The 21,182-nt window shown below is 50.1% G+C and overlaps 2 protein-coding genes across 15 annotated transcripts in view; one reads left to right on the top strand and one right to left on the bottom strand.

The window, feature by feature from the left end:
* CMC4 (C-X9-C motif containing 4) overlaps positions 1-6,904 on the bottom strand; it is a 22,422-nt gene extending 15,518 nt beyond the window's left edge. For 4 of the 14 annotated variants that reach the window (XM_085630345.1, XM_085630352.1, XM_085630350.1 and 1 more), the window contains exon 1: positions 3,664-3,779. The gene's annotated coding sequence lies outside the window, so the exon portion shown is untranslated. Of the gene's footprint in view, positions 1-477; positions 3,780-6,547 lie in introns of those variants that run through there. The other 10 variants (XM_085630344.1, XM_085630353.1, XM_085630346.1 and 7 more) reach the window with 8 other exon arrangements.
* LOC146788784 (cytochrome c, somatic) lies at positions 3,752-21,182 on the top strand. The gene is made up of 3 exons (XM_085630343.1): positions 3,752-3,906; positions 10,655-10,831; positions 20,761-21,182. Exons 2-3 carry the CDS (start codon positions 10,663-10,665, stop codon positions 20,907-20,909), a joined length of 318 nt encoding a protein of 105 aa, XP_085486469.1. The 5' UTR covers positions 3,752-3,906; positions 10,655-10,662; the 3' UTR covers positions 20,910-21,182.

Below are 21,182 nucleotides of genomic sequence, written 5' to 3'. Positions count from 1 at the left end.
TTCCATTCAGCTTTTGATATCACATAGGTTTCTAATTTTTAATTGGGTGGTACTGTATGTGTTAGTTGCGCACATTGTGTTCCCTTACTGTCATTGCACTCAGAGTCGCCTATCGAAATGCTTCTAGGTCTCTTTACAGATGGAAGCGCTATGACATTACGCAACTCCTGTGCCCAAGTTGGAAATAAATATCTGGCACTGACTGAGTATACAAAGACATGCTAGGCAATCTGATGGCATTCACGCAAAGAACAGCCATCAAGCAATATCAGGCTAAAGACGATAAATTCTATGATAACTTCCAGGTTCTTGCAGGGTCCTCCTGAAGCCATTTTACAATCATAAACAGAGAGGCAACAATCTTTAAAAAAAAGTTTAGACAAAGACGATTCTTGGACCTTCAATGTTAAAGTCGAATCTTTATTTATTGTGTCAGTTCATGTCAGTTCATGCAAGCGCAGCCAACGCGTTTCTCACCTTCAAAAAGGCTTCATCAGGGCCCTGAGAGACTTCATGGTTTTACCGCCGAAGTCTTATTATTTTCTTTATGTAATGCAGTCACAGATAAGAGAACCTTTTAATTCGCAAAGCCACACCTACTGTCCCGGTGTTAGGCTAAAATGCTGAGTGGACATATTCCAGATTTGCACGGTTATCTCAGGAGGCGATGGTAGGTGCACCACAAAGAATCGCCTCTATTATCCCTCTATTCAGAGAGAGTTGTGCGCATAGAAGAGCTGTGTAATGACCCGGATACTCGTCGCGTCTCCTCTACATCCGGCATGCCGCCCGGACCTGTTTGCTGTATCTAGCAACACCTCTTGAAGCCATTTTATGTTGTTATATCCCTCTCACAGGTGGACACACCTTTATTATTTGCCGACTGTTCCAAGGTTTGAAAGTGCCTTTGCTTCTTAAGCTAGTTCTGCCAAGATGCCACTACATTTGATTTTCTGAGGGATCCATCAACTTCACTTTTAGGACACTGCGAGGTTAGTTAAAGCATGGAATGAAACGAAATTAAGAGCAGGTTGGCGGTGCCATTCAGCCAAAGTCAACCACTGTGAAGGAAGTGCAGTCTGAGTATGGAACATGATGAATATCTAAAACTATGTTTACTGAGAGTTTATGACTCAAGTGCTTCAAAGGAACCGTGTTTGTATTAAAATGTATATGCAGCAATAAGGCGCAGTACTTCTAAGGGAGTACTGAGGATTAGAAGCCCTCCTAAAATTGCCTACACTATTTACCTCAAAGGAGAAACTGTACGCAAAATACCTCATTTGTCATCGTAAGAACTACTCAGCTAAGATTTACATTTATTGCCTTTAGTAAAAACTATTGGGATGAAAGTCTCTGAAAATTGTAGTCAGCAATAACAGGCGTTCTATTAATTTCTGTGCCATTCCGTGTTTTTCTCCAGTGGCAGACCAGCTCTATATCATTGTCACTAAGTGTCTGCTAATTGTTACCAGTCGAAGGGACAGTCCAAAGTCTACCACAACCCATAGTCAAGGAAGGTATGCCGCCTCATGAGGCAAGGGAAGACTGGTGATTGACAGCAGAGATTATATTCTAGAGTACAGATGTTTTTACCTGCACTCCTTGGAAAGAATGTACTGCCCCTCTTGGGGAAATCCTTGAAGTCCGTCATAATTAGGATCCTTCATTCCCCGGGAGTAAGTGGTGTGTGTCTGTGTGTTCATGTGGAACATGACTGTGAGCAAAAAATGGTGGTTACGTTCCAGAATTGGTCCCTGAGAAGTGATCCTCATCAGGTCGCTGCCCAGGTCACGTCCCTGTGAGACCCCCTTGTTCTTTACTAATTGCAATGAGTTATGAAATACACACTTGGGCAAATCTGACCAGTTCTATCTTGAGTGGAAATTCTGAGAACAAACATGCACATTTCACCCTTTCCTCTAGTTGGCTGATGGCTTCCAACTCCAAGGAAGTATGTCACCTAATTAGAGAAAGACCTTTGTCAAGAAAATCCAATGACTACAAGGAATATGAATCAACATTCTGGGAGTTTGGAAGAATAAATCTTCATAGTTAATCTGATACAGGGTGTCTACCATCAACAAAAGTCTGTTACTGTTCTCCCTTAGAAAGGGACCTCACCTGATGTTACTGTGGAAAGTCTGAACCTGCAGTACCCTGCTGCACGAGGAGATCATGGCAAGAGCATAGGTGTTGTCTGTGCATAAAAAGGTCACAGCCGAGTAAATTAAGGCCCCATAGACTACGCCTTGGAACAGCCTCAACTGCAGTCAGTGAAAAAGCCAAGAAGTTAACAAGGGCAAAGATGTGAAGAAAATCAAAAATCCAAGATCACAGGATTACTTCTGATTATGCAGTGGCACACTGTACTGCCTGGCATCAAGCTTAAAGACTTATGAGACCTGGTCATGCCAGACATGTGGTATCTGGTATTACGCACATTTTTTCTTTAGGAAAAATCCCGATGATGATACTTTACTTGAAGTCTAGTACCTGACTGATACAAGAGAAACTCATAGTTCTTTCCCAGCCCGTTTGGTGCGGCATCTGTTAGTTCACCCTTTAAGTCCTGATTTGAGCCATATCAAGTCTCCCTATCCTTATGCTCTTGAAATATAGCGCTCAAAGCGATTGTGCCCCACTAAAATTAAACCGATTATCTCTAAATTCTTAGAGTCTTTCCAGCCATTCGCTCGATAATAGAACATCTTGACCAACGGGGGTAAGTATCTGTGAAGTTAACCAGCACTCCAGGATACCAAACGCAAGGTACCTTGCTTTACTGATTCCCTGAACACTCAGCAGTGACCTGCTGTATCTAGCCACTTATCCTTAGTCACGCTTTTAGTGGGAGGGGAGACACAGATTTCCTGTCCCAGTGCAGCTATTGATACTACTTTAAATATGATGCATTTTTCGTGTGTGTTGGGGATGATTGCCACAGTATTAACATAACTCATCAAGTTATCGCCGTAGGTTCCCGATTCAATGAATCAGTAGATTTGTAGAGCGCTACTTGTCACCTGTGAAAGTATCCATTCCGTTGTCGTGTATTCCGACCCAGGTGCCTCACTATCAGTTATAAACTGTGTAAACTATTCCCTGGCCGGAGCTTGGGCACGATATTTGTAAAACTGCTTGAAGGCAGAGTCGTGTCTTCAGCAATCTTATGAGAAGAGTTGTTTTCCAAGGTATGGAGGTCACCCTCACAGAAAAACAGTGGCTCCAAAGACTGGATAGGCAGTTCTATATTGCACCATGTTATTTCTGCATTAGCTTTGATTAACTTGTAGCATCCCATGTAAGGATCTGCAACCCTAGGGCCGTCTGTGTGGTATACTAAAACCAAAAGTAAATACATGTGAATTATTTCAAAGAAAGAGCAACCGTCTTTGGGATAAAAGAAATAGTTGATTTTACTAGATCAATTGAAAACTTGTGTTTTCTTACTCGCTGGAGTTTGTACAAAATAGTTAGGGTGGCTTGTTGAAGTGCTCTGATTTCATTTAAAGGGGGCGATTGTGAATTAAGCCTGTTATGCTGACAGCGGGGGGCGCTATGCTGGGGTCACGTTGGATTGTCACGCATTGTAAGGCGCCTCTCTACGGGACCACGGAGAGGCGGGGGTGACCCGATTGAGAGCCCACCTCTTTCTCTCACCCTGGCCTCGGTGCCGGTCCAGCCCTTTGGAGGACAGAGGGGGTGACCCTGACTCTGCTTCTCAGGCCTCCATCTTAGGTCAGAGCAGGAGGCGTCACCGGCAGTACGTCCCCAGCGTCACCGGAAGTAGGCGTAAGACGTCACCGGATGCGGAAGTGTCGTGAGCGCGAGCCGGCCGGCGCAAGAGCAGAACGTGTCCTTGAGAGCGAGAGAGCAGTTGTGAGCGGACGGCCGGACCGTGAGGTAGGATCCGGGGCCTTCCAATGGGGCACCGCCGCCTGGGGCCAGCCCTGCCGGGGGTGGGGAGGACATGGGGACTGGCGCGACACCGGGGCCTGCAGCTGATCCTCCCGGGGGGAGACGGGGCCCCGTGGAGGATTCCGCGGGGCACCGTGGAGGATTCCGCGGGGCCCCGGCGGAGGGAGGTCCTTCCCTGAGGCCTCTGGATGTAGGGAGCTGCTGCCCTCGGGGTACACTCACCCGGGGAAGTGCGGTAGCCCGAAGTGCACGCACCTCTGGCTGTCTGTCCCCTGATCAACGATAGGGCCTCGGCTCCCGGTGTATGTGACCCCCTCCGGGGCAGCTGCCTCCCCCCGGCTCACCTCAGTGCCCGACCCTCTTCCCCCCCGCCCCCTCAGGTTAGGTCGGGGACTGACCACCTGGAGTTCGGCACTAGGAGACACATGACTTCCACAAGGTCATCTCATTGACCGCCCCCCGTGTTTGACCCCGGGGGAGGGGGGCAGGTGACTTCCACAGGATCATCTGGCAGGACTGGAGCGTCGGCTCTCACTGCTCCTCGGCCGCCTTGACTCGGATAAGGAAGGGGCCACTGATGGAACCCCCCCCAATAGAGGCACGGCAGCGCAGCGGTCATCCCTCGGTGGCCGTAGCGCGGGCCCCCGAGTCATCGCAGTAACGGGGCCCTCCGGGGTTGACTCATAGTCCGCAGCCCCCGGGACCCCGTGTAATAAAGGTAAGGGCTGACGTGCACCGGCCATCCTTTCCGGCCGGGCAGAGAAGGCACCAGCTGATATACTCGGGGGAATAACCGCTGGAGCCGTAAGTACCCTGTGCCCTGAAGGGGAGAACTGATATACACAAGGTCACCTCCGATGGAGCTTTCACACACTGACCTACAGTGCTGCCACCCCCAAGGAACCTGCCTTATTAAGGGATCAGTGGATGTACACAAGGTCACCTCTGATGGGAGCGTTCACACTGACCTACAGCGCACCCTAATGAAGAGGTCAGTGTATGTAGACATGGTCACCTCTGATGGAGCGCTCACAGACTGACCTACAGCACTGCCACCCCAAGGAACCTGCCTTATGAAAGGATCAATGGATGTACACAAGGTCATCTGATGGAGCGCTCACAGACTGACCTATAGGACTGCCACCCCCCAAGGAACCTGCCTTATGAAAGGATCAATGGATGTACACAAGGTCATCTGATGGAGCGCTCACAGACTGACCTATAGGACTGCCACCCCCCAAGGAACCTGCCTTATGAAGGGATCAATGGATGTAGGCATGGTCACCTCTGATGGAGCGCTCACACTGACCTATAGCACTGCCACCCCCAAGGTACCTGCCTTATGAAGGGATCAATGGATGTAGGCATGGTCACCTCTGATGGAGCGCTCGCAGACTGACCTATAGCACTGCCACCCCCAAGGTACCTGTCTTATGAAGAGATCAATGGATTTACACAAGGTCCCCTCTGGTGGAGCGCTCGCAGACTGACCTACAACACTGCCTTATGCAGGGATACGTGCATGTACACTAGGTCACCTCTGATGGAGCACTCACACTGACCTACGGTGCTGCCTTATGAAGAGCTCAGTGGATATACAAAAGGTCACATCTGATGGAGCGCTCACAGACTGACCTACAACACTGCCTTAAGAACGGATCAGACTGACCTACAACTGTCACCCATAGGGAACCTGCCTTATGAAGGGATCGGTGGATGTACACAAGGTCACCTCTGATGGAGCGCTCACACTGACCTACAGCACACCCTAATGAAGAGGTCAGTGTATGTAGACATGGTCACCTCTGATGGAGCGCTCACAGACTGACCTATAGCACTGCCACCCCCAAGGAACCTGCCTTATGAAGGCATCAGTGGATGTAGGCATGGATCCTATGATGGAGCGCTCACAGACTGACCTACAACACTGCCACCCCAAGGAACCTGCCTTATGAAGAGATCAATGGATGTAGGCATGGTCACCTCTGATGGAGCGCTCACAGACTGACCTATAGCACTGCCACCCCCAAGGTACCTGCCTTATGAAGAGATCAATGGATGTAGGCATGGTCACCTCTGATGGAGCGCTCGCAGACTGACCTACGGCGCTGCCACCCCCAAGGAACCTGCCTTATGAAGGGATCAATGGATGTAGGCATGGTCACCGCTGATGGAGCGCTCACAGACTGACCTATAGCACTGCCACCCCCAAGGTACCTGCCTTATGAAGAGATCAATGGATGTACACAAGGTCCCCTCTGGTGGAGCGCTCGCAGACTGACCTGCGGCGCTGTCTAATGAAGAGGTCAGTGTATGTAGACATGGTCACCTCTGATGGAGCGCTCACAGACTGACCTACAACACTGCCTTATGCAGGGATACGTGCATGTACGCTAGGTCACCTCTGATGGAGCGCTCACACTGACCTACGGTGCTGCCTTATCAAGAGCTCAGTGGATATACACAAGGTCACATCTGATGGAGCGCTCACAGACTGACCTACAACACTGCCTTAAGAACGGATCAGACTGACCTACAACTGTCACCCATAGGGAACCTGCCTTATGAAGGCATCAGTGGATGTATTCAAGGCCACCTACGATAGATCGCTCACAGACTGACTTACCGCGGTGCCTTATGAAGGCATCATTTGATGTACTCGAGGTCATCAGTTTGATCTGTTGCATTCGCACACTTCTCGTAGTGTCACCCCGGGAGCCCTGGCAGTGGGGGAACAGCCGACATACACAAGCTCATTGATGGAGCGCTCACACTGACCTACTGCAGCACCCGTAGGGAACCGGCCATATGGAGGGTTCCGCTGCCCCACACGGGCTCCTCTCCTTAATCTGACACGTTCAGGGACTCCTGGAGTTACCGACACCCCTGGCAGTGGCCTGCGTGCATATCTGCCCGAGTAGCGCGCAGGGACTCACCCCCTCCCACGGGTGCACTCCCTCTCCCTGGAGGGACGGGCTTTGAAAGGCACAGCTGACGTGCAGTCAGTCACCTCCGATGCCTGGCTAGGAGGCTCCGGTAGTCTCAGCCCCTCCCCGACAATCATCGACAGCTGTCGGACCTTCACCTGGAGACAGCCGAGGTCACTGGGCGGCGTGACCTGTTCTCATTCCACCCTCGCCTTACATACGGCGATGCGGGGCTCCTTTTCATGGAGTTCTGGCTGAGGAAGGGATTCCTTTCTCGTGAGATTAAACACGGATTTTTTTGATCCCATCTTTTTTTTTTTTTTTTCTTTTCTCTAAGCGAAATGTTTTTAATAAACCTAGAGCCCAGTATAAAGAGTCTTGGCACAGATCTTTATTATACGTTGGTGACTTGCATGTTGGAGGCAGGTGAGCGGCTGCCATGTGAGATGTGCCCGACAGTAGCGAAGGGGCTTCTGGGCACCTGCTCCGGTGTGAGCAAATTGGACGTGCAGGAAGGGCCTCGGCTGGTAGGGGCGTCGAGCTGCCAATAAAAAGGGGGATTTGTGTGTTAATCCTTTTTGTAAGATTCCGTGAGGCAGTCCTGCAAACTCTGAAAGACCAAGCTTAGCCGAATGTCTGACATTGCCCTTCTAATGCAGAACTCTGTGGCTGCGGTACCCACAAGGCCCACTTTTTTGTGCCTCTCCTTCGTGGTTTTAGTTAAAGTACTTCCCTTATTCTGAGCACTCCCAACCCCTCCTCATCACAGTGGTGAATACAGAACACGACTATCTCCAGTCTTGAAACTTCCGACCACACGCAGCCTGCCAGGCCAGCATTACCCTGCCTTCCTGTCAGAAGAGTGCCTTCAGACTTCTCACTCTAGGCCATCCCGCCAGTGTCCCTTCGAGCACAGACTGGCCCGGTGTTTCCACCACGGTGCCTCAATGTTCACCCTACGCCAAGAAGCAGGAATCCGTTGGGTGTTGTACCTCCGTTCAAGGCCTCAGACTGGAGCGCTCCCACCACACTTCACCGCTGTCCCCCACACCGGTTTCTTGCAAGTCCCAGCCAGGGTCTCCTGCACACACTGGCTATTTCCAGGTTGGAATTAGATGTTTCGATCCAGCATATGTGTTGCTCCGCTCCCACAAGGGCAGAGATTATAGACTATGAGCAGCAGAGAGAAACTGTTAAACCTAAGGGGTGCCTGCTGACCACGCAGTGATGCAAGGCCCCAGGGGTGAGCTTGCATGGTTGGATAATTTTCTTCCCCGCCTTCTGTAATGGTCTCCCAGGGTGACCTCCCATTTAGTTCTCAACTAAACCATTTTCTCAGCGGTTCTACTTGATAGGGAGGGCATGTGGCTTGTGCTGCTGCCTCATGGGCCCCCCCATCCCAGTTCTAATTTCATCTCCCTGTGCTTGCATGTCTGTAACATTTGGGTAATCTGCGTTTGATGTACACTTAAGGTTTCCCAACCCTTCACACCATAATACATTACATTCATACGCAGTTTACCTGAAGACCACACGTGAGCCTTTTGCATGCTTTGTTTGTTCAGAACAAGCCCGTTAAGTTCATCTGCCATTTAGAGAAATCCGGGCCACCTGCCCACAATGGTGTAAACATTTGCACTGGCAACACTTAATGTGCTTTACAATGCCACATTAACGAGAAATGTGTTTTGTAAGTTTATCGAGTGTTCTTTGTAGTCTAAATTTGCTAACATCTTGGGGACATTCAGAAAGCTGCCCTGGGAATGCATTCCTACCATTGGCTTTACAGATTGTAACTCACTTTTGGTTGCTTTCTATTTGCTGGTTCAATTTGTTTTAGGCTGTCTAGCTTGAGTTTGTCCCTTCCCTCGCCCAGTATTCTTCCAACAGTATGATCTTCTTGTCTTATTTGCTGGGCATTCAAAGATAGGTCATCTGTCAGGCTCTATCTTCCAGGGAGCTTGGTGTTTACTTTTCTTTCTCTGACTGCAAAGTGAGAGGATTTATGACAATCCTGCTGGGTACCCATGTGCGAAAGAGAGGCTGTAGGATGTTGTTTTTTTTCTAGCTAGCTACTCGGGGTGTGCTGTGCGATGTTTTGGTTTCTAGCAAAAATCACAATTTAAATGTCTGAATGAAATGTACAGATATTTCATAATATGGAAAGCACAAATTAAGCACATTATTTGATCATTTCGAAGTGTGGTGGAAACAAATTTCAATACAGCTGAAGCGAATCAAAGCTCAAGGTGATGACATATCCACACATTGTGCGCTGTATACTTTTATCAGTAAAACTGTCTGCAAATGTAAGTCATTCCAGCTGAGGAAGTGTTGTCTGTAATGGGAGTAAACTACCACATCATACATACTCCAGTTTACCCCACCCTACTCTGCACCACTCAACGACACTGCACTCTACATTGCAACACTCCACACTATGCCACTCCACTATGCGTCCCTGCACTCTACTCTGCTCCACTTTACACTGACAGTGCACTCTACCTCACACTGCTTTTATAAACTGCTGCACCCTTCGTCACTATGCTCAACGGCAATATACTCTGCTGTACTGTATGCCACTATACTCTGCAACACTGAATACCTCTGTGCCACTCTATTGCACTCTATGCCAACCCACTCTACGCCACTCTGATCTACTGTGTACCACTACACTCCATGCCACTTCACTCTCCGCCTCTCTACTCTACACCACTATACTCTGCCAGTGCACTCTACCGCACTCTTCTGTGCACCACTGCTCTCTACTCTGCGTCTCTACGCCACTCTACTATTGTACTCTGCGCCACTTCACTATAGTCCGCTCTGACGATACACTCCATTCTGACTCTCTACTCCATTAAATTACTCCTCTATGGCACTCTTCTCCACCCTATGCCATGCCATGTCAGTCACCTCTGACACTACTACACGACGCTCTATGCAATTCAGTCTTCTGCTCTATGCCACCAGACTCCACTCTATTATAGGACACACTACTCCGCTGTATGCGTCGCTACTCTTTGCCACTTAACTCTGCAACACCCTCTACGCCACTTCACTAGGCTCTACACCACTTAACGCTCTTTACCACTCCACTTCCCTCTATGCCTTTTGGCCTCCCTAAAAATCCAAGCAGTATTCTTCTGTAGACCCCTAGTCTTGCTACACCTGTAGCATTATTCTGTTGTAAATCCCTGCCTTTACTACACGTGTGGTATTATGTTTTACACCCATGGTAACCTACACCTGCATGCTGTAGTCTGTTGTAGACATCCGGTCTTCGTACTTGAGTGAGCCTTATTCCATAGAGCCCTGGTCCGCCTGCACCCATGAGTACTATTCTGTTGTAGACACCTTTCTTCCTACACTTGTGTACCCCATAGCTATTCTAGCCACACTTTGATTCCACATCACCATGTCAAGTGCTCTGTACTCCGACCTATCCACACTTCTCTCGGTGCTGCTTGAAAAGGAAGTTATCCTTTCTGGTTCTGGTATATGCAGTTCCTAGCGATGCCAGAGTAGATAAGCAGGGCGCTATCGCCTGATTAAATAGCAGTAGGTAGACTCAGTTTATCAACGTACAGACTAAACCTGAGCGTAGTCCAGTGTAGGCCTCGGGGAGGATCTTTTGATATTAGTATGTAATCGTGGTCTTTCTACTTCACCAATGAAAGTTTTGTGCCTTTCACATGAGTGTTTCCACCTTGTGTGTAGCTCTGTCTTGTGAACTGGCGCCCTTTTTAAACTGTTTTGCAGACGTAGAACATTAAAAAAGTTGACTTTTACGATTGTTTTTACAGGCTTCAAAATGGGAGATGCCGAAAAGGGAAAGAAGGTCTTTGTTCTGAAGTGTGCGCAGTGCCACACCGTTGACAAGGGGGATAAGCACAAGGTTGGCCCCAACCTCCACGGCCTGTTTGGGCGCAAGACTGGGCAGGCTGCTGGCTTCTCGTATACAGAGGCCAACAAAAACAAAGGTAAATGTTCAGTGTAAAGCGCGTCTTCTGCATGAACCTGTTCTAACCGAGACCGGTATGTCACTATTCTGCAAAAACCCCAGTGTCCTCAAGACCGTCTCGAAATGGCCAAAATTCCCTTTAAAATGAATGTCCAAGACGGTCAAATCCTTGTTTGGAGGATGACGCAGGAAGGGACTGGACTCTGCAGTTAAACCGCAAACTAATGTTATGAAAGATCTTGTGCAGGAGTGTCGCCAACGTGCCTTGCTGGCCATAGATTGTTCTTGGCAGAACTGTGTGGTTTGTATCATATATGTAACCGTTATACTTTCTGAACGCACACATTCACCCAGTAGGAGTATTTTGGAGCAGTAGCATAGTGAAGAATTTGGTGGATGTGGCAAACCAGGTAAATGCTAGATTGCCTTTGTGAGGTGTTAGTTTTCTTGCGTTTCTTACATTTCACAGCTCTCAGCACAGTTCCCGCACTCCAGGTTTATAATTGCCCATTAGAGAAGATCCTTGTGGTGTCTTAGTGATTGCTCCAGGAAGCCGGGTTGGAATCTTTTTTTTCTTCTTGCTTTTGAAAACCTTTATTAAAGATTAAACCACATGTTGCGTTACAAACTATTGGTGAGGCACTTGCATAGTCACATTTGACCACCCGTTAAAATACATATCGGGCGTGGTCATGATGATATAACTCAGTGCACAACACAGCATGAAGAGACTTAGCGCTTAGATGAAACATCCTACGGAGCCAAAGTGTGTGTGGGAGTTATGCATAGTGTCGTGGGGACAACAATGACGTTTGTGGCTGAGTAGCCGCACTGTCTGTCGGGCAAGGCTGTTCTGTTGGGCGAGTTTGTCAATGGACTAGAATGGGCATCTTGACGTTATAGATGGGAAATGAGGGGGGCCCAGATATCTGGCGGTTGGCTGGTAGCCGGCATCAGATCCCAAAATTCCCCCAGTAGCATCTGACAGTGTGCGGAATCCTCCATCCAGGCCCGGACCTTGGGTGCCGGTCTCAGACCCCAGTGCATGGGCACCCTGTGCCTGGCCAGAACCAGTAGCATGGCGATGAGCTTGCGACTGGGAACTGTTTCACATAGCCCGGGAGGAACACCAGAGGGTCGGGAGCGATGAGCGTGGAGGTGATCTCGGTGATGACAGCGCACACGTCCTGCCAATAAGCAGAAACCTTAGGGCACAGCCAGGCCAGGTGAGTAAAGTCGGCTGCCGGGGCGGAGCACCGCATGCATCCGTCACTAGCGATGAGACCCATTCTTTGCAGTGTTACAGGTGTGCTGTATAATCTGTGCAAGTATTTGAAGTGGATGAGCCGCAAACGATAGTTGGGGGACAAGAGTTTAATCTGGTTGCAGCAGTACAGCCAGACCTCGTGGGGGGAGGTCCTTGCCCCAGGCAGTTCGGTCGCGGTCAATTGTGACGGGATGCAGCGAGCGTGAGACCATAAATTCTGGTGGCCGTTTTGCGTGGGGACCTCTAAGCATAGACCAAGTTAAGGGCAGCCAGCCCAGGAGGGGTTTGAAGGAATGTGGGGTGGGTTTCTTGACAGGGCGCTCTAATTTGATAATATAGCAGCGTGTCCATTGGGCCTACCGCGCCATTGATGGTGAGAAAGGTATTATCGGGATAGATGTCCGCCAAAGTGGTGCGCCCCATACGCGCAGCGTGCTTGGCCATGCCAGCAGTCTGCAAGGGAGGGGAGCTGGGTTATTGGTGAGGGGCATGGCGTGAGCAGCTGCCACGGCTGGTGGTGAGGGATTGATCTGATGGAGAACGGCAAATATGGTCTGACGGTTATGCGATGTGGCGCGTCCGGGAATGAAACCGGACTGATCCGGGCGAGCTATCGGAGGTAAGTGAGGCAGAAGGCGCAAGGCCAACAATTTAGCGAAAATTTTGTTGTCAGTATTGAGGGATAAAGGGCGATAGGAGTCGCAAAGTTAAGGGGATTTGTCGGGCTTTAAAAGGAGTGTGTGTGAGCAGAGCCTCGCGGAGAGGGAGGAAAACGGCCATGTTCAAAAGAATCATTGTACATGGTGGCTAGATGTGGAACAAGAAGGGGCGCAAATTGCTTCTAGAAGGATGCAGGCAGGCCATCCAAGCCAGGAGTTTTGTCCCCGGGGAGACCACTAAGGACAGCCATTATCTTATTTAGTGAAGGGCTCGTCCAGGTATTCCCGGTGCTTATTGCCCAGCCAGAGGAGTTCGATTGTTTCAAAATATTGATCTGGCATTTCACGAGAAGGCACCTCTCCAGTAGCGTATAGCTGAGAGTAGAAGGTGGAGAATCACCTCACTGGGTGAGGTCGTCCTGTCCAGACCCCTGTCTTGGAGTGCAGTGACATATGAGGTGGCGTGTGGTTGACGCAGGAGGTTGGCATGGGTTTTTCCAGGGCGGTTGCCCTCACCGTAACGGCAGGCTCTAGCCTCCCTGCCCAAGAAGGAAATCTCCCTGTTAGCTTCGTCGTGAAATTCAGTAATTTTGTCCCTGATCCGCACCGAGGTGTCTGGATTGGGGTTTTGGGACTGTTGGGAGTCAAGGGCCCTGAACTACCCCCTCCCAGACGCTCTAAGACACCCCGGATGGAGCGCAGAACTACAGATTGTTTGGAAATACTCTCCCCGGATCACAGCCATGATACCATCCCAAAGTGTCGAGGGGGAATTGAGCTAACGGGAGTTGAGTTCGAAATAATTGACATTTGCCGTTTGTATCTCCCTGCGCAAGACAGTCGCGGAGTGCGTTGGGAGGCAGCCGCCAAGTGAACATGCGCCACTGGGTATGCGGGGCTTGCAGGCATAAGCGCACGGGAGCATGGTCGGAGAGGGTGCAGGCCATGTGTTCCACAGAGGTGACCCATGTGAAGGCATCGCGGGTAGTGTCCCAAAGGTCCAGCTGGGACCCACAACCCTGCGACCCCGTCACTCAGGTGCCCTCGCGTACATCTGGGTGGACGTGCCGCCAGGCATCAAGCAGGGAGTTGTCGGACAGGATGGATTGTAGAAGTAAGGTAGAGCGGGGATGCTGTGCATGCGGCCTGTATCGGTCAAGCGAAGGTATGGATGCAATGTTAGTCTCCTCCCATAAAGGAGAGCGACGGGTCCCAAGGAAGAAATGTGCTTCCAAAGTTGAGTGAGAAACTCCGGACTGTGAGTTGGGCCCATATATTGCTGCTAGGATAAAGGGCTGAGCAAGGAGAGTTCTGTGTAGGCAATGGTCTGGGAGGTGTGCCAGGGAATAGAAGGAAGAGTGAATTTCACCCCAGTGTTTGGAAAGGAGCCATCAGGAGGTGGCAGGTAGGTGGTGGGTTTCCTGAAGGAAGCATGTCTACTGTGTGCCGTGCGAGATGGGCGTGCAGAAGACCGGCCTTGCGGTGGCCATTAAGGCCCCTTAATTTCCAAGTCCAGAACGTGGGGTCTGTCATGTTGGGGTGCACTGACGCTGGATGGCGGATAGAGGCCAATACGAAGGGTGAGTGACAGGTGCTAGTGACATGTCATGCGGTATCGATTCTAGTATAGCACGCAACATGATGTAGAAAACAAAATTAAATAAAGGAAGTAACAAGCCTCTGAAGAGAGGCAACCAATCCAGCAACATGTAGCGAATCAGAGCGCAAAATGACATTGACAAGGTTAAAACAAGCAAAAATAACAGCCCTCGGTAGGAAGGCAACAGTCCCATCAAAAACTATTTCCCCCCCCCCCCCCCAATTAGGTTGAGAATCCAGCCCTCCCGAGGAACCCCAACTAGGAACGGGAGGATATCGAGGGAATCATCCCGAAGGGGGCATGGTTCTATCTGGCATACACCCCTGTCGCACGGAACAGGGTGGCCAAGCCAGAATGGAGAGCGGACTACTCTATGGCAGGGCGGGTGAAAACAAAAAGGTCCCAGGCATTCGGGAGAAAATGCAAGGAATGTAGGACTAGAATAGGCCGTTGGACCCAGGGGTTGTCAATCAAAACATGGCATAACCAGTACACGGTGAATTCAAAAAGTACCCCAGAGTGGCCTATAGAATACAGTGACCAGCCAAGGTGCGGGGTTGCATAAACAGCCAGGCATTGATGAATACAGGGGACCGTGTGAGACAGATGATAATAACAGGATCAGGTGACTGGACAGTGGACCTGGAGGGTGGCAATATCGGGAGCATGAGTCAGTCATTGTCACTCGAGCCACCCCCAATCTCCCGCTGCGAATTGGGTGCTGTTTGGCCCTGCTGCTTGTCCAGTTTCCTTGCAAAGGCCATTGCAGCTTTCGGGTCGCTGAAGCCTGCATTTGTGTCGCAGTCTTGACCCTAAGTTTGACCGGGTAGACCAGAGAGTAGGAGACGTCAAGTTTTTGGAGCAGGCTCTTTACTGGAAGGAATACCCCTGAGCAGTCTGCACTGCCAGTGTAAAGTCCGGGTAGAAGGCAAGGGAATTACCTTGGTGGCGCACTTCACCCCGCTCCTGGACGGCCCACAAAATCTAAACTCGATCCTGGAAATTCAACAGTTTGGCGATGATCGGACGGGCCGGAGCCCCTGGAGGGGGGCCTGGGCCCCAGGGAACGATGCGCCCTCTCCACGATTAAGACCGGGGAAAGGACCTCTCAAAGATCAGAAAGAAGCTGCTCAACAAAGTCCTCCATTTTCGTGATGTTGGATGATTCCGGCACCCCTGTAATATGGAGGTTGCTTCTGCAGGCGCACGCCTCCAAATCCTCATTGTTCTTTGAGTTCCAGATTCTGTCCATTTGGAGTAACTTTTTTTTTTTCCTCCGTTCGTTGAGTCCTCTACATCGAAGACCCTGGTTCCTAAGTGTGTGATCTGCGTATCGTGCAAGGCCACCCTGGTTCTCACAACAGCAAGGCTAGCGGACAGCTGCTCCAGTTGGGTTGCAACCCGCTGATGCTAGCCTGAACGTCCAGCATGATAGCTTTCAGATCGTCTTCACGAGTGGCGCCAGAGTCTGCCTGAGCAGCAGTTTCTTCTGTCCCCGGCAGCGGCCCCTCCTGTCTAGTCTGCCTACGCTGGTCGAAGGCAATTTTGGGCTGCTTGGCGTCTACTTGGCCCAGGATGAAACCACCACTGTTCGGTGGGTCAGTCACTCAGCACACGGGCACCCAAATGAGGGAATGTGTGGGGCCCAGAGCGGGAGGGCGCAAAGTGTCCAGAGTCAACAAGCCGAAAAGCGCGCCGGGAGCAGCAAAGGAGATGAAGCCGTGAGACACAAAGGCAGCAGAAACTGTAGGGCAAGCGAGGGAGCAGGACTCCCTCCAGCAGGAGTAATGAGTCGCCTGGAGCCGCGACCACGGGTAGCAGCGATGGTGTGGGCGCCTAGACAGCGTTGTTGGATTGCGCAGATATGACCGTGCAAATTACAGGTGATAGACCGGGTGGTGAGCTTGCCCCAGAGACCCCGGAGTGTGAACCTGCGAGGGCGCCTCACCCACAGGGCAGCACACCGCCGGTAATGAGGGGAGACCAGACCACTGAGCAGACGGAGGTGCGGTGGGTCCAGCACAGCCCAGGCAGATGGATGGTGCTCCTCGGCGGTACCAGAAAGGGAAGGCAACAAGAAGGGCACGCCAGGCGGTGGGGGGCAGCAGACAGAAAGCAAGGGGAACGCTTTGCTCACTTCTCAAGGTGCAGGACTCGCGGCGCAGGGCCCTACTCACGAGCAGGCCAAAGGGGAGAGTGCCCAGAGTAGGCCGTGGCATCCCGAACCCCGCGGTCTGTTGAGCGTGCTCCCTCCCAGCCACGTACCCCCCCCCCCCCCCCCCCCCAACACCACATCGCAGCACCACCGTGGCTGTAGAGGCAGTCGGCAGCAGCTCTGGTCCTGGCCAGAGATTGGAGGTTGCAGATGCGGTCCGCTGAGCCAGGCACCACCTCCCCGCTGCGTCCCAGAACAGGACCCCCAGGTGCGTGCAGCACCAGAACAGTCACTCGTCGAAGGTAGCCGCCACTCAGCAGCCGGGCTGCTGAACAACCCAACTGAGCCTCCCAAGTGCAGTGCGAGCACAGGGGATATCACACAGGTCAGCAGGGGTTTGCCGGCAGTGGAGTGGACGATAGGCCCAGCTCCGCCCAGGAAGGCGAGAGATGTGCTGCGGTGGGATGCCGGAGCAGGTGAAGTCCGTGCGCCTGTGTCGGGAGGGATGGAGAGCCGCCGGAGGGGCAAGCCAGGCGGGGGCAGCTAGCAGCAGGGAAGCGAGGGGAGAGCGCCGTCCACTTCGCAGTGCGCGCGGGCCCCAACCACAGGCTGGCAAAGGGAGCAGCGCCCATGGAGGCTGCGCAGCCCCGAGCCCTCTGGTCCAACAATCGTACTCCCTCCCAGCCACGGACCCCCCACACCGAAGCGCCGCACTCACTTGGTTGTAGGGCTGGCAGCAGCGGCTTGGGCGTTGAAGGCTGCAGGCGCTATCTGCTTCGCCGGGCGCAGCCCACTCTGCTGCCGCTCAGTACAGGCGCGTGTAGGCCTGGAGCGCCTCGGGTGCTGTTGACCTTCGCCGCAGCACGGCATCAGCAAGCAGACCAACCACTTTGTGCCCCCAAGCGCCGGTTACCAGGATCGCTGTGCATGGAGCTGGAAATCCACGCAGGTCCGCAGGATTTTGACAGATTTTGAGCTTGGCCAGCAGAGCCCACTTAAAGTGCGGCCATCTTGCAGCTGGCTAAGCCACCACCCCACGGGTTGGCAACTCTTATCGTTCACAGGCTAGAAGAGCATCCAAGAGAGCTCATGCACCAAACAAAATGTTAGGCTTCAAACGAAATTGACACAAAAGCACCACTCCCAATAAATGGGGTGTTGAGCCCCCATCAAATCTGGACCCCAGTGCAACTTCACCTGCTGCACTAATGACAGTTGAGGCCCTATGTATGTCTCTCTTCCACCACTTCCCCACCATGCCTAAGCACCACTCCAACCATGAAACATGCCCTGTCCCTCTTTTGAAAAAATGTACTCCCACGCGTTGTCTTCCTTTTTGCAGCAATGGTGCCCTCAGCCCCAACGAACAGAAAATGTGCCCCATTCCCCCTTTCTAAAGTAAGACTCAATTGTGATGCACTTAGCCCCTCCAACAAAGGGTCTCAGTGCCGCTGTGCCTGCTTCACTAATGATAGCTTCTGTCTTGTGAAGCAGGCTTTCTCCTCTGGCTCCCATCTCACCCGTCACCTTTCTGACGCCCAAACTAAACACTGTCTCCCCTGCTTCAGTATTCACCTCCCGGGGTCCATTGCTTTAAGGGCCAAAGCAACACTGGCACAGGGAGTGGGCACTGGTCCTTGCAGGTTTAAAGCCTTGTGCCTTGTCTATAAAGCATTGCACTACCAGGGACCTTTACGCTTTAAGGAGAAGCTCAGTTGGTATTTTCTTCGCTCTGGCTCTGCCATAAACTTGACAGTCCCCTCCATATAGGAGGACTTCTTGGGGTGGCAAGAGCTTTTCAGGACCACCGTAGTGCTCTGGAACAGCCTACCTTTCACACTAAAAGCTGCTCCCTCCCTACTGTCCTTAAAGGCTTTAAACACTTGACTCATTTCCAACAGATCTACACCCAGACCCGCCTCCGACATCTCCAAGACTCCTTTGGGCATAAGTTTGCGCTCAACACAGCACATTACGCTGAGGACTACCAGGAGTCCGTTGTATCACAGCTGTGCATCTGAATACAATCCTGCCTGCCGCACCCTTGACTCGCCTAGCTAAAGAAACTGGCTTTCTTACCAGGTTGGCAGCTCTGTGATGTTGAATTTCACTGATAATGGTGCATGGTGGTGTATTGTACAATAAAGAAAACATGTGCTGCAACAGAGGGTGGGTGTGCCCCTTGCAGCTCTGTTGCCATTGCTTTGGAAGTGTTCAGCTAGTCCCCCTGACTAGTGAATTGTGAAAGTGGCACCCCCTCTCCAGCTCCTCAGACCACATCTGGATGTGCGGAAGAACAAAGATCGAATATTGCAGTCTGTGCTGACCTGGATATGCTGCCGTTTGGACCTAGGACTAAGAACTGGACACAATTGAATCTGTGCTTTTAACCTGACACTTTTGTGGACTTATTCCGTGAGGTAGACTTGTAGCCACTCTAGTTAACCTACTTTTATTACACATTCACTGTTACGTGCAGTGTGAGAAGAACATTTGGACACATTAGAATGTGTAGGAGTGTAAAAAGTCTGTTTTATGAACAGATTTGCCTCATGGGTGGGCAAATATTTATTTTTAACTCCTGCATTTAAATGTAGCAGTGTGCACATTGTGTTTTTAGGTCGAGCATTCGAGACCTCTTGTCAATACTTTAGTATATACTTATGTGTATGTACTTTGTGGGCTCTGGCGATCAGCCCTACGACTAGTCTGCTTCCGTCTAGGTACTTTTTTCTGGTCTCTGCCTCTATTTAACTTTCTTGATAGAAACGACCAATAGAGGTCAGTAAAATACCAGAATCACTTTGGAGTTCTCTAGATTCCAGTCCATAGAAATTGTCTTCCATGAGCACCCATACAGTATTTTTTCAAATCTTATATTTTCAGTGATATGAGCACCGATGGACCTGATTTTATATTAAATCAGAGCATTGCACTATACTGTTTCCCACTAAAAGGCAATATTTCTCTCCATGTGTTCCCATGCCTGGCGTGTCACGTATTTTGGTGCTTACTTTCCCTCCTTGTTAAAGAACAGTAGATGTTTCAGCACCCAGGCTAATGTCCTGCATAGCTAAATACATATAAGGTCCCAAAGGCGACACCAATTGCATTGCAAATGCTTCGTTTAATGTGTGAGCATATATGTTTAAAGTGGGTGAGTTAATGGCCCTTGGTTTTTAATGTTGTGCACATACTCAATAAATTCCTCTTACCAAACTGATAAAGCTTATTTAGTACTTAAGTAACATGTTCAATTCTAGTGGATTAAAGCTGTATCGCCTGAACAGGTAATAAATGGAGGTATCTGTGTCCGTAAAAGGATAGACTCTAGCGCCTATGTACACAGGGGGACATTTTTGAAGAGCATGTTGTAGAAATAGCTCCAGGGGTTACTACTTGTGAATACTTGAAGGCCAGATACCAATTGGGAAGATACACGTTCAAGGACAGTTCCCTTCATGGCTGAAGTGTATAAACACAAGATGCCTTTTTACTCGCACTTGCATACACTTGGTACACAGTTAGGGCTCATTAAAGCGAGGACTCAAACTTTGAAAATGCTTAAGAATTAACTTGGGGAAAACTGGATATTAAAATACCTTGTTTCATATCCTTTCCGGATTGGAAAGCATTAGTTCCCCCATATATATTATGCTTTCAGCTTACTAAGGAGAAGCTTGGTAAAGCATCTCTCCCTTCCAAAATTGTAGGTTTGATATTTGGTCTGGAGAAACTTGAATCCTATTCCGCCTCCCCGCTCCATAACACACACAAATATGTTGCTTGGCAAAAGATCTTACTCCTGCACAGAAGACCTATAGCTTAAAAAAACACCCCCCTAGGCGTGCACGCCCTACTGAGCTTCTCTTCATGAAGCTACATGCAAAGTATTTTAATTCACCTTTTCTCCCTATAGAAAGTGCAACTGCGCCTTTATAAATAGAAGTTTAGTGAACAGTTTGCTACTTTGTTAGAAATTAACTTTTTGAAAAGTTCCTGTATCTTCCTTTTGCATACCTTCTCTTAGCACATTTCTTTTCCACTCTCTGGGTTTTGTTATAGTTTGAATCTTTCTAATTGTTGTTTGGCCTCTCTTGGGAAGTGCCTTATACGAGATGTTATATTATGCTGATTTGCATAGCGCACTAATCACCTGAGAAGGTTTCCAGGCCCTTGGGCAGGTGTGTGGTCCTCATGTGTGATGTTGGGTCCCGCTTTGTAATGTGCATGCGTTTCTTAATGTGCCTACTTTTTCTCTTTCTAGGCATTACCTGGAATGAAGATACGCTGATGGAATACTTGGAAAATCCCAAGAAGTACATCCCAGGAACTAAGATGATCTTCGCTGGCATTAGGAGTGACAAGGAGAGGCGTAATTTGATAGCTTACCTGAAGCAGGCGACCTCCAGCTAAGATCGGGTTCTTTGTCAGAGTGGACTGTCCGGCAGAGGCACTTTTTAAACTGTACATTTTTGTCCTTTGTAATGCATCATTTCACCACTGATCCATGTATTGTTCGTACACTGAATTTCCGTTGGGTATTTTGAGTTTAGATGTGTCCATTATTCATTGACTCTGCCAGTTGAACACAACGCCGGCACTTTGTGGGCTCCATATCATTGCTGCAGGTGCTTTTGTGTAAAGAATGCTTAAATTAAATATTACCTGCCTATGAGGAGAGCACAA

The sequence above is a fragment of the Triturus cristatus genome, chromosome 10 (assembly GCF_964204655.1).
Source record: "Triturus cristatus chromosome 10, aTriCri1.1, whole genome shotgun sequence".
NCBI lineage: Eukaryota > Metazoa > Chordata > Amphibia > Caudata > Salamandridae > Triturus > Triturus cristatus.
The sequence above is the reverse complement of the archived record's forward strand: the minus strand, read 5'-3'. Positions and strand labels throughout refer to the sequence as shown.

What these genes read in the sequence shown, in the direction of transcription:
- LOC146788784 (XM_085630343.1), top strand. Translation starts at nt 10,663, where the DNA reads ATGGGAGATGCCGAAAAGGGAAAGAAGGTCTTTGTTCTGAAGTGTGCG. An exon ending in AGAGGCCAACAAAAACAAAG is followed by an intron (nt 10,832 to 20,760) that starts GTAAATGTTCAG and finishes TTCTCTTTCTAG; the next exon opens with GCATTACCTGGAATGAAGAT.